The sequence below is a fragment of the Falco cherrug genome, chromosome 8 (assembly GCF_023634085.1).
Source record: "Falco cherrug isolate bFalChe1 chromosome 8, bFalChe1.pri, whole genome shotgun sequence".
Taxonomy (NCBI): domain Eukaryota; kingdom Metazoa; phylum Chordata; class Aves; order Falconiformes; family Falconidae; genus Falco; species Falco cherrug.
The window spans coordinates 21,621,907-21,635,485 of NC_073704.1; the positions used below are offsets into that span (position 1 = coordinate 21,621,907).

The 13,579-nt window shown below is 37.7% G+C and overlaps 1 protein-coding gene across 1 annotated transcript in view; it reads right to left on the reverse strand.

Moving 5' to 3' along the window:
• Nucleotides 1–1,047: 1,047 nt before the first annotated feature.
• Nucleotides 1,048–13,579, reverse strand: part of LOC102052787 (collagen alpha-1(XXVIII) chain-like) — a 34,269-nt gene continuing 21,737 nt past the window's right edge. Inside the window, exons 22-35 of the mRNA XM_027810748.2 lie at nucleotides 13,394–13,462; nucleotides 11,320–11,388; nucleotides 10,132–10,200; nucleotides 9,391–9,459; nucleotides 8,702–8,770; nucleotides 7,946–8,014; nucleotides 7,025–7,105; nucleotides 6,184–6,219; nucleotides 5,035–5,071; nucleotides 4,350–4,907; nucleotides 3,478–3,719; nucleotides 2,796–2,886; nucleotides 2,622–2,711; nucleotides 1,048–1,259 (exon numbers count right to left, since the gene is read on the reverse strand). Coding sequence (XP_027666549.2) covers nucleotides 1,048–1,259; nucleotides 2,622–2,711; nucleotides 2,796–2,886; nucleotides 3,478–3,719; nucleotides 4,350–4,907; nucleotides 5,035–5,071; nucleotides 6,184–6,219; nucleotides 7,025–7,105; nucleotides 7,946–8,014; nucleotides 8,702–8,770; nucleotides 9,391–9,459; nucleotides 10,132–10,200; nucleotides 11,320–11,388; nucleotides 13,394–13,462 — 1,761 coding nt within the window. The remainder of the gene's footprint in view (nucleotides 1,260–2,621; nucleotides 2,712–2,795; nucleotides 2,887–3,477; nucleotides 3,720–4,349; nucleotides 4,908–5,034; nucleotides 5,072–6,183; nucleotides 6,220–7,024; nucleotides 7,106–7,945; nucleotides 8,015–8,701; nucleotides 8,771–9,390; nucleotides 9,460–10,131; nucleotides 10,201–11,319; nucleotides 11,389–13,393; nucleotides 13,463–13,579) is intronic.

Below are 13,579 nucleotides of genomic sequence, written 5' to 3' on the forward strand. Positions count from 1 at the left end.
TCTGTGTGTCGATTGGTTCTTGCATGCCGGGTGAAGAACCCTGATTTTGGGACAACAACGGAAGTTTTTAGGCCTATAAAGGTACAGCTGTCCATTCTCTGTCCTGGCAATAAAACCAGAATTCTTTCATTAAAAACAAGCTTTCAAGTATGTAAATCAAGTGGAATAGGAAATACATCATATACAGACAGACATAAATGTAAGAAGCAATATGGCAGTGACAGGAAATAAAGAATGAACTCTGTGCTGCATTTGATGTTTTGAACATAGGTTTAAAAACTTCAAAGAAAGAGATGGAAAGACTGAAATGCATTCAAAATTAGATTGGGCTCTCAGAAGAGAAACATGTCAAGGACCACTTAAGACATGAACTAACCTAATTTATTGATGCTAGCTATTGATAAAATCCGTGTATGTGTTTTAACTGCATTTGACATATGTCTTGTTAGCTAATTGAAACTGAGGAAAGTTTACAGAAAAAACTACTACATGTAACTGTGATCTGGTTGGGAAAGGTGGGTAGCTGAGCCACCTCCCTGTCTTATGACCCAGAAAGCACGAAGGCCACCGGTTGATGCATTTGCTCTATTTATCTGTACTGAGTAATACTCTGCATGTAATTTGGAAATTGATATTTTAGGCTTGAAATATTAAAATAGGATTTGTCGAACACTCTCTCTCAAAAAAAAGTGAAGTCTTCATTGCAGAATCCATGCCAAATATCAGATTTCTGTAACAGAAAAGAAATTACATCATTTTAATGACAAAAGATTGCTTTCCAAAGCCATATATAAAATGAGGTATAGCTAGTGATTGTAAATGGTAGTATTTAAAGATCTAGGTGAAGGAAGGGCAATTACTATGGCAAATGCTATACTGGTCTTACTATACCTTAGTAAAACAGAAATTTTGTACTCTTAATACCGTTGAAAAAAATGTTATTTTGTTACATAAGGACTACATCATACAATATATGCAAGAAGAATTAAAGTGAGCTGGATACTTGATGATAAATCCAAACAATCAATAGTTTCAACTTGCTCATTATTAATGTAGAGATAAATCCCTACCTCCAGAAAAAAGTACACAAGCATCTCTACATTCCTCTTCACTGTCAAAGCGGTTTGCATTTCCACTGCAGCCACCGTACCAAAACTGAGCACAGGCATTGGCCTGTTTATCATAATACCATTTTATGATATAAACACGGCATGGCCCTTGATCCAGCCTCAACTTGCACCGGAGGTCCAGGATACTTTCTAAAATAAAGAGAGAGAAAAAGGAATAGAAACAATTCAGTTTGTAAAAGTCGATTGTATTGTATAGATTTTAACTTTTAAACACTATTTTATTTAGGTTTTTTTCTGCTAATGTTATACAGCAATTTAAGATTCACTTCTAAAGATGCTAGCTTTGAAGGCAAGTTAAAAATGCACCTTAGGAGGTCAAGTAAACTATTCCTTTACTGGCATAGTTCTAGTAACTCCAGAAATATTAGAGCCAGTATTCTGGCTCTACATACCAGAAGAGGAAACAATATGAATCTGATAACTTTGAAATCGAATTATCAGCAACTATTCTTGTGAGCAATCCAAAACTGTAAGCCAAAGAGGTGTAAGCTAGTTGCACCTGCTATTTTCCAACAAGTATGACTGTCATCCTTCTGCAGTACGTTGCTTCAGCACATTAGTTCTCATCGTGGTGGGGGGGAAGAGGCATTAGAACAGTAAGAAGAATATAAAAACTTCAGTCTTTTGTAAGATGTTTATGCTACTTACCTAATACAATGGTAGTAATTATGTACATACTAGTTAAGTTTGGATATAAAGCTTGTTGGTCTAATGATTCCTACAGATACACATTAGAGGACTGGGACATACAATCTAGTCTCACTCACTTTAACCATGAAATAGAAAATACTTTTCCTTCAAGTTTCATATTGTGACATCAATATTCTGTCTTTGGCAACCGGTATCTTGACACGTTAAAAAAAAAAAAAAAGTTCTTGCCAGAGACAGAGTAATAGTCATGCCCATGTTCCCATGAAGCATGGGAACATGTTTCCCATCGTAATACATTATTACTGAAACTCAAAGTGTGAATCCCACAAATGATGAACAGAATACATTTGGACATTTCATGTTAAAAGAATCAATTCTTTGAGCAGTCAGCTAACTACTTTCCCTCAAATGACTAAACACCCTTTTTTTCATATTTTTCCTCTGAAGGAGAAATCTATTTTTTCTGTCCAATTCTGAAATCATTATCTTCTCTGAAGCCTCCCATCTCCATAGACTGCCCCTTCTTGGCTGACGAATTACCTGCTCATTGGCCCACCTCAGCTACCACTGTGTTCTCTTTTTGATGCCATTTATGACCTCTCAGATTATAGCTGACCTTGCTTCTCCTGTAAGTGGATGAGTGGGATTTGGAATTTGGGAAGACAAGAACTGGTGAACAGGCTGTACGAGAACGCAACTAGATGTTACAAAATCGTGAAATGGATTCTTCTCCAAAGCATGGGCTCATGAAATCTTCAGAGAGTGGAACAAAATTTTTCTGATTTAAAGCCTATTGAAAAGCTAGTATCAGGGCAATGCAAAACTAGTTACATCTATAACCTGGTCTTGGTGTGAGCCCTGCAGTTGAAAGAGATGATGTCGTCACTTTATCTGATGATGATGGTTTTGATGGCAGTAATGATGCCACAGCTGTAGGTGAAAAGAAGCAGGATGAGACGCTGATTTTTGATCAGCCAAAAATAAAGATGAAGAAATGAATGATGGTAAAAATACCTCTAGTGTCCACTGTTGGCAAGGATGACTGTTCCTCCTCCTCTTGTTCCTCTTCATAGGCTTCATATACTACCACAGGAGGTGCTTTGGTCTGAAATAAGCATTTGATTTTCTTTGCTTTTCAGATATTGTGAAGTGTCTCAAAATGAACAAGCCCTTCACCACTTAGAGGTTTTTGTAATGTTTTTCCTTTCCATTTACCCTGACTTCAGTGATAAGAATCAGGATTTTAGCCTCATCTGGTGGTTTACCAAGAAGGTTATCAATCTTAAACCTGGGAAATATACTTTTTTCAGTTGACCTTTACAGAATTTTATTTAAAAACTTCAAAATATGGACTACAATTGAGTTCAATTACTATTCTTAGACTTAATTATTACAGTGTAATTGCATTTTTATAAGATTATGTTTCACACTGTGGCACAAATATTACTGTATTAAACACAGGAATAATAATCCTTGTAACAGTATCAGGAATAAATTATAGCCATTAGATAACTGCCTGCGTGTAACGTCAGAACTTTTACTTGGAACAGCCAGCTCTGAGCATACCAAGGTAAAGGAGCTATTACAGTACCTGTCCTGTAGAAAAGTAGGAGGAAGTTACATATTACAGGGAAGGTTATATATATATATTTATGTATAAAACTTTTGCTCATTAAAACCTGCTGAATTTTCGTACCGGAGCTAATCGCTGAGGAAGATCACCAAGTCTTGGAAGACTTTCTACTGTAGATACTCCAGGTGTCTGTACGGAAAGTGACTGTCTATTAGCATTGTTGTTCTGAAGTATGTGATGTAAGGAACCTGAAGATACTGAATGGAAAGATGGTCCATTTATGCTTGCACCATTTCCATTACGGTTGTATATTAAGGTACCATGTTCATCTTCACAAAATTGGTTGACTAATTTGGACTCAAGAGCTGTTTTAAAAAAAGAAGTAAAAAAATAATCATACTGAGAAATTAAATGTATTTCTAAAATTTGAATTATTTATATATGTAAATAATACACATGCAATCCCATACTCCTTTGCTTTTAAGAAGATTATTCCAGGCTTTCTGGACTTGTCATAAATCTGCCAGCCTGTAAGTCCTCTACACAGTAAAAAATACAATGAACTCACCTAAAGGTGTTCATCTAAGCTTAGCAACAACTGCTGGTTGGTAGTGGGAAAATAACTGCTTACCTTGCTCGTGTAAATAACCCAATGAAAATGGACTATTTCCCAATGGAATTCCCCAGTGGGTTTGACTCTGGTTTCCAGTGCAGCAGATTTACAGTGCATGAGCACTTACCCAGCTTAGAAAGCTAGTTTAAGCAGCTGTTTTCCTACATATAGGTGACATCTCCCCATTGGCATGATGAATCATTGCCCTCTAATGTGACTCCTTAAAAGAAGGGAATCTGTATGTCTAGGTTCCTATTACTTTACACCTCGTGACTAATCCTGATCAGCATCAAAACATATCCACAAAGATAATGCTTTCCCCACCCCACCCTGTTTTGAGAGGCATCAGATACAATGCAGGATAAAACTGCAGTGAACGCACCTGGAAGGGTATTAAAGTCATCAATGAGATACATGTGCTCTCTGTCTGGGTCTGAAGCAATCAGATTTAGTTCACGCACAAACTCAACCTGTGTTGGATCTGAAGTATTTACGATTCCTATTGCATACATTTCAATGTTCGCTGCATGAGCCTCTCGAACGGCAATATCTAGTTTTACAGCTTCTCTCTTGTCTGCTTGGCCATCTGTTAGCACAATAGCTACTTTTCGCACTCCTGTTCGAGCACCAAAAAATCCTTCCTGGGTTGCTTTACGGATAGCAGTTCCTGTGTAAGTGCCTTCTCCCATGTATTGCATTTTTCTAATTGCTTGCTTAACATCCTGTTGAGTTGTATACTTGTTGAGACCAAATTCTAGCCGAACTTCTAAACTGTATAACACAAGGCCAATTCTGGTAGCATTTCTGCCTACAGTTACTCGGTCTACTAAAGCAGTTACAAAGTCCTTGATAATCTCAAAATTTTCTGGTCCCACACTCTCAGAACTGTCAATCACGAACACAAGCTCCATAGGAATTTCCTTACATTTAATACCGCAACCTGCAAAGGAAAAAATAAAAAAACCCAGATCATGATGGCTTGAATTGGTATCATTTTAGAAAGGAGAATAATGGCAATGTAATGAAGAAAAATAGAATCTGAAATTAAAATTTCCCTGAGTACTTACCACATATCTCTTTAATTAATTTAATTATATCTTCTCTCTGCATATGAAAAAATTAAATATGAAAATATTTTACAATTTCTCTCTTTCAAATGAAGTATAATATTGACACTACCAAAGATTTTGTTTATAATGTTTATCTATATCCTACAGGGATTTACAAAAAAGTCTTACTATTTTAACTTTCAAACCTGACCTTCCAAGCTTGGAATGAGTCCCACATTTTACAATGAACTTTTTTATATAGCATGTAAGAATCATTGACTTGACAACACAGTAATGGCTCTATTTAAAACAATTGACCACTGTCATTGTAAAGACTGTTTGTGAAGATCTGCTTCTCATTAAAACCCATTTGTATTTTAGCATCTGAATAATATGAATATCCCTTTAAAATGTATTGAGAGTGGAGAAGTAGACCCAGCTTCAGGAAGCGTATTGCTTGTAGTGAGCTGGCATATGACAGAGCTCACCAACACAGAATGTGATTGGGATTTGTGAACCCTAGTGTACCTGGCCCACTGTACTACCCAGCTTTCAGCAGCCAAAAAAAAAGCTGCTGCCTTTAGAGCTGTCTATTCAGAGAAGTGATAGCTTCTGTGACATGAAAACAATGTACTTCTCATTATTAGAGCAATCATTTGTTATGTTTTTTTGAAGTGCATGACAGGACTCATTTGGCATTGAGTCAGTCTTTCAAATACAATCTTTGCTAGCACTGCTCTGCTTCCATCATAACCCTCATGCATGACATGCTTTACTGAATTTGGCTCTAGTGCAGTTCAGGCTTAGCAGAAATACAATTAAGTTTATAGCATGATAGACCGTGACAGGTTTGAAGATCTTTGCTCTTTAGACTCTTAAATAGTTTAAGAAGAAAACTTTCCTGCAGCAGGTGCACACCTGGGTTGTCTAATACTAACTGTGAAGGAACACATAGCAGAAAAATACCTAAAATCAGCATGAACTTTAAATTCCATTTCAGCATAAAGTTGATGAGAAAAAGTCAGAAACTTTTGCATGGTTTCTTTCTATATTATTAATGAGACCACTTCTAGTCAGAGAGCTTATTTCAAAATAACTGACATTTCATCTGATAGTATCTTGTTTGTCTCTTGCCATAATGAGATTTAAATAATGGAATTTGCTTACTGTTAGGCCTTGTTCTCCCTTTGGTCCAGTTTTGCCCTGTAACAGTGATTGTTAATTAAGCTACCAAAATTAGTAACATTGCAATTCAGAATATTACTTCATCAATTCCATTGTTATAATAAAATTTGGCCAGTAAGAACTTTGGATAGAAAAGGTAGTGTTCTTGTGATATTATCTTGTGCATGCAGTATCTACAGCCTTCTAAGGTGGTGGTGTTTTTATGGGAATTGAATAACCTCAAGTCTCCCACTGGATCACTGATTGTCAGTTTACATTAGAAAGGGAGAATCTGTGCAAAGCTTTCTTGTCTACCATGTTGTGTTTGTTTCTTTTCTCAAGATACTGTATGCCTGCCTGACACCCTGGAATAATCAGAATTCTGCTTCATCATATGTGAGTCTAATAAGGCCAGGGCAAGAAGGGCAATGGTGTTTATGTATCCCTACTTAATAGTATGCAAATGTCAGAACAGGACATCACATTTTCCTTTCCAGCTTTTGGGGACCTAGCCATCAGCAGAAGTTCCCATTTTGCCTCCCTTCATCTGGTTATCAGCTCTGAGGGAAAGCCTGAGCTACAATTACTTGGGAGCCATAGAATAGAATTGCATAGTTTTATCTTAAAACATGGCAGTTGTCTTTCACTGCCTTAAGAAAGAAAACACATCTGTGGCAAGTAGGCTATTCAGCATGGAAATGTCTTCTTTATGCTTGTAAAGGTTTTCATCGTTTCAGTTTCTTAAGTATTTCAGATTATATGTAGTTAAATACTAAGAACAAACAACCCACCTTTATTTTTAAGCAGTTTGAGAAACCAGACATGATAAACTTGAGTTACTCACAGGTTCTCCAGATAAACCGGGGTCGCCCACATCACCTTTTTCTCCTTTTTTCCCCTTTTCCCCTGTAGCTCCTCGATCCCCCTTTAAAACCATGGGGGTAAGCAGACAGAAAGTATACGTCAGTTTTTATTACACTTTTCACATTTTTCTCTAGCTGCCTTTTTCGATTTTACCTTCAGCTTCTGACTTGGGTTAGAAATCTTTGTTAGAGATCATTGAAGTCAATTGGTATTTGTGAATTTATTGAATAACTCATAGTACTAGCTAAGCATTTTTATGGGAAAAAATAGCAGAAGCAGTTTGAACAACGAACCATCTCAAACAAGTCCCTGCAGACAGCGGGGTTTCATGGGATATTGCATGATGGATACTATTATCTGTGTCTGAGAAAAATAAGGTAACAGTAGGGAAATTGAGAAGAAAGACAAGGATGTAGTTGCAACGAATAATGGGGATATCACTCTGAGAAATCTTTTGGCCCAGAAAAGGAATATCAAACAGATGAATTAGTGCCTCCTGGTTTGATTTTTAATGGGCTGTGGGACTTTGTACAGCCTTTCTGAGACTATGTGAACATACCCAAAAACTGATCCCAACACACATTTCTCTTTTTCTTAACATTGATGTAGACCCCAAATTTTGCATAGTGGGTGGGTAAAAGAAAGGCAGTGGTATTAAATCTAATATCTATGTTTCTTCTAATTGCAGTAGAAGACAAGTCTCATATGATAGTAAAAAAAAGCAACACTGAAAGAAATGCTGCTATAAAAAGCTAAACCAATCATGTGAATGACTGCAGTTTTCCCAAATCCCCATTCCCTTTTCACTGAATTAACATGCTTTCAGTGAAAGCTGACTGTAATGAGCATTTCAGTATGTTGGCTTTGGTCTAGGATATTATCTTTGATTGAGATATCATACCTTCTGTCCCAAAAGCCCTTCTCCAGTGGGGCCTCGTGGTCCTGGCATTCCTTGAATTCCTTGTTCCCCCTAATGATGATCCAGGTAGAGACATTAACCCTTGGCAATCATTTGTCATGCATTAATTTTAAATGTTGAAAGAGAAAGTGTTTCAAACTGCATTTTAACAAGTGTCTTGGGGCATTCAACGGCAATGTAGTAGCTAGCTTATATTTCTCAAATACTTCATTGGTATAAAGATACATAATATTGAAAAAATGCATGATCATTATTGGTTCTAATTCTCCTTTCTATCACATTTCATTCCTTGTCATTCCCCTTTTTTTATTTTTGTTTTTTGAGTCTGTATCATCTGATCTATGCTTTGGGTAAAAGTGCATATTACAGGGAAAAAATAATATTACACAGATTTAGGATGGAGACTTTCTCTACCGTAGGTGGTAGTTCATAGAACTACTTCAGACTGTCTCCATGGACATGAGAGTTGGGGAAGAGGGAATGGTATTTTTAATTTTGAAAGGCTATCTTTCACTGATAGAAAATGCCTCTGCTGCCTCCTCCCTCCATACAGACACCCTTGGGCTTGTTTACAGCAGTAGAGGTAGAACAGACTTCGTTGGTGCCCATGTTATCCTTCTTATTTTCTAGCCTGAGGCTTTCCTCATAGAAGAAACAATGTGAAATCTCCTTAACAATGTGATGATCAGGCAGACCACCCAACACAGGTTATATGTTGAAGACACTGAGTCTTTTTACCTTAATTCCTTGAATACCTTCACCAGGAGGTCCCAAAGAGCCAGGTGGCCCTGGGCGTCCAATGGTCCCCTAGAGAGAAACCCTGCATACATTAAATACAATATTCACAATAAACATGTACAATAAATTGTTATACCATCATGTAATTTCCTGTCCATCCTCTACCAAATTGATGTCTTTTTATAAGTAGTAAAGATAAAATTGCTTTAGCTGGCAAAGACTCTTTTTATCCTTTATCAGGTTATTACAATCCAGTTTATACTTCAAAGGAGTCACTCAGGGCTTAATGCTCATTGAACATGAATCGTCTTGCTGAGATATACATTGTATTGAATCTGACCAATGCTATGTCTGAAGAAATTTTTGCTACTCAACTGCAGCTAATGTCTGCAGAATCCCGAAGTTTTGTCACTGATCTTCACTGCAGGATTGTCACTTTATCATTTATTGTATGCAACAGGAAGAAGGCCATGGTTTATGGCTAGTCACCAGAAACATTTTTTGTTTTCTACAAAATAAAGACACTGTATTCCTTAGTTATCTTATTTGTCAGATTAGTTGTTTCCAGTGAAGAGTGAAGACAGAAAACATACAGATGTGTTTGCAGGATCACATACTTTTATACTATAGGGGTTTTTTTCTTTTTTAGAAATGAGACAGTGGGAGACATAATTGTTTAAATGGCTTACTTTTGGTCCTGGCAGGCCTTCTCCTGGGGGACCAGGGAGACCAGTTGGTCCTCTACTGCCAGGATCACCCTGAAGGTCAATAGGTTAAAAAATAAGTAGTGCACACTGAAGTTTATCTGTAGAATTCCCAGCATCTGTTGTACTCAAATGGGACAAAGAGAATTATTGAACAGCACAGTGCAATGTTAACCCATGAATACTGCAGGTAGGGCAAGGAAGTTATTTGGGATAAACAGTGACTAGTGGTCTAAACGTATTCAAGACATGTACAGTCAATTATGCAATAGTTACACAGGAATGACAATTGCTATATCATAAAATGAACTCCAGGGTTCCCAGACCAAAATGTTTTTGCTTGCTGCCTGTCAGTTGAATCAGACTCCATATTCATGTTGGTACTGTTCTAGCTTTTTTCCTATCAGTGCTTTCAGACAGCTAGGGTTTTGAGGTGAGTGGAAAAAAGATGTACATCCTTTGAAGAGACATTAAGCATATTTAAATAGCTGTAGTCAGTCCTTCAATTGCCTGTATAATTCCAATAATCCTGCGATCAGCATCAGAATGAGTTCTGAAGTGAAGCTTGAAGGTTTTCTATGGCATCTACCTTTTATATACTGACAAGTAAATTAAAGCTGGATTAAAAAGGTATTCTGACTGTGACATATAGGTAGGAATTATATCTGCATGAAGTGGAGTACACACATGCTTTTGCTTTTCCAGAAGTTAAGTGTAAGGACCTACCTTAGGTCCTGGTAGTCCAACTCCCTCTGGGCCTTGTTCACCAGGAATCCCAGGAAGGCCTGGCAAGCCCTGAAATTATACGTGCAGAAAGAATACTAATTTGATTTATGACTATATTGACTACATTCTTTTGTTAGCATTAATATGGTAGCATCTTGAATATATTGTCTCTTAGTGGGATCACTGTGGTCTACAATTGGTTAAATTCTACTCTGAGAAGCCAGAAGTGGTGTCAGTGTCAGTGGCATTTGCATGTGTGTTGCATGTCATGAAGGAGGCTTGTATGAGTTTGAAGGCAGAGGAGTCTAATCCGGAGGGGCAGGTGCAGCAGCAGTTCTGCATTGGATTGCACAAAAATATCAGGATGTATTAAAAAAAAAAATCCAATTTCCATTTTGACATTCATTAATTTTTATTCCTCAGTGTGGCAATTGCGTGCACTTTTACTGTCTTTAGCACAGCTAAATGCTAGTATATCACCAAACTCCCTGACCCTAGTCAGCAAGCTTCCTGGGACTTCCTCACTGCACAGGCATGCAGGGCTGGTGGAGCACAATGTTGGGCAGACTAGGTAATGTGAGGCCAGTGCTGCATACATGCGCAAGGAAGGGAGAGGAAGGAGTCTTCTCTCTTTGTATCCTTTTTGCAGGGATTGGTCGTATCTACCAGTAAAGACCTCTGTAAAGGGCTGTAAAGTAGATCAAGCAATTCTTTGCCACACCTTCAACAAACTGATGAAAGAACTGAGGATGGTTTGTTCTTCTGGCTCTTTGGACAGTAGTTGCTTTTTTAGTGGTTCTGGAATGTACAGCTGCTTAGCTGGGCTATATTGTCCTGTTTGGGAAAAAATTTTGTATGGCTGGGCAGAAGACAGCATCCTACACCAAGATATTGAAGGAACTGATTGAAACATCAGTGATATTGCATTTAAAAAAAAAAAAAAGCCCCACTTGGAATATGTTACGTTGTGCAATCAGAAGTAGTTGGAAGACATAAAAAGTCATGGACTAATCCAGAGGCAGATTTCTTTTTCCTTCTATGCTGAAATGCATTTCCACAGTTGAGGAGCCTTTTTTAGGCTTTTAGACCAGCAAATCTTTCCTAGCATGTCAGCCATGGAAGTGAATAATGTTGGTGTAGCACCTATTTGTTCCCAATTCAAGTAAAAAAAAATGTCTATAAACTTACAGGTGGGCCGGGATAACCATCTCCTTTTGGCCCAAAGGGCCCAGGTGGTCCTGGAATACCTCGGTCACCCTGATGAAGGCAGGAAAAACAGCTGAGGTGAATGCCAATAGAATTGCTAGCAGGAAATTTCCCATTAAAGTGAAACTTCTTTAGCAAATATACTGTAAGTTGTTTTTATCTGTCTATCTGCTAATGTATTTTACTATAGGATTTATTATTGTAGGTTATTAATCCTGGGATAAAACTGGGTTATTTAATAGTCCTGAGGATTTACAGGCCCCTTCACTTCTAAGTCACTGATTTGAATCTTTTTCAAGAACTCTGTCTGTTGTCATTTGTAGCCTAAATATAAGAAGGAATTACTTCAGTCACATTCCCTGTGTTTTTATCATGATTACTATTATTCCAGCTTTGGGAGAACAAGCCCAAGTTGACAGACAGCTAAAAGTTTAGCATAGGAACTGAATTACTCAGAGGCTACTTTACATAATTCTTATAACTAAAGATAGAGGAACTGCTGCAGAGCATTGGGAAAACTCAGTATAGCTTCTGCACATGCTGTATGTTTGCGTGGTGAGACAAAGGATGTAGGGCAAGGGTTTGTGGTTTGTGTGGCCAATTTAATAATGTTCTTTATCACAAGATTCCTGTTTGTTTTTGTTGTTCCAGAATTGTATTTTCCTGTAATGCTGTGGAACCTCATTAAAGCTATTGAGTATAACAGGAACTTCCTATTGGAGATGTACAATTAAGCTCCTTTCATGGATTCAGATAGCTGGAGTATCTCAGGAACAGATTTACCAGGCAAAGAAAGAGGACTTTAACCCTCCCAGCCATACTGGATGGTGCAGTGAGTTTCTCAGAGTTACATCTGGATTCATGATCAAGATTGTGTTTGTCCCTGTAGCAACCCAAAATAAGGGCAGGCAAAATGGTGACAAGCAAAGACCCATGCAAATATTATTTTAAAAAATGAAGCTGTAAAAGACTTTTCCCTGTACAGCTTAGTGCAGATGTGTGTCTGAGTGTGACGCAACAGCAAAACCACTAATACTGACAAACACAGCAGAAAGTGAACACCACAGTCAGTACACAATATGCAGCATCACTGAATTGAAAGAGGTTTAGGGGCTCAAGGCTGAGGGAGAGACTTGCAACTCAGCAAAGGACCTGCTTCCTGTTGGTTGGTTCTTGTTGGATTCCCACAAATAGGATAACATGTGGTTCTCTGAATTAACTGGTCTGTACCAGAAAAGTATGTGATTCCATCATCATCATCTCCTCCTGATGAAAATAAATTTAAGGATCTTGAAAAACCACTAACTGGTCAAAAAGGGATAGAGATTGTTACACGTTTCTCATGCTTCTGTTACTGTGTTCAATTCACTCCAAAAACAAGGGATTAAGGGCTATACTCAAAAAGTACTGTCAAATTCAGTAAGTTTAAAAAATAAAAGCCAGGGGGCGCAGGATCCAGTTGATTTAGAGAAACACAGGTTTATATGTCCCAGTTTCTTGGTGTTCAGACAAAATTAGCCCTGGAATGAAGAGTGGCTTAAAAAAGTTGAATCTAGGTAACACTGAGTCAACACTACAGCTGTGCTAGACAGAAGTTCTTAGAGATTAGCTACTTGTTCATGTTCTTCTGCCATTATTTAAGGTACCTCTTCTCACATTGCCAGTTTGGCCCATGTCCTGAGATCTTTTTGGAGTCAAAATTAGGAATGAAGCAAAGGAGCCTGGCTGAGAAAAATCAACCGTGCTTGACAGGTAGGCTGTTGTAATCACATAAATTAGCTGTTCTCTCTGTATTCATTCACTCCTCATTGATTAAAACCAGTAATTTTTCACCTGGTTCTCTGCCATGTGAAAGCCTATAGTTTGCAGAGCCTGGATGACTGACCCTCCATGGTTTTCTCACTCTGCAAACCCTTATACTCTGTAAGTGTTGTGTAACATACATATTAAGAACTCTGGAACACTTGGCCATCCTAGGTGATTTGCTGTTGCCTCACTAAAATCCTGCCTTATTTTACAGTTCTATCAGAAACAAGTTTACCAATTTAGGAGCTACCTTTGCCCCAGGAAGCCCAAAACCTGGTTCTCCAATAGGTCCAGCAAGACCAGGTAACCCAATGTCACCCTGCAATGAAGAAAATACATACTCTAGTTATGTATTTTATTAAACACCAATCACAGACTGTGGTTTTGGATTTCTGTTACACAATTTATATATATATATATATATATATATATATAC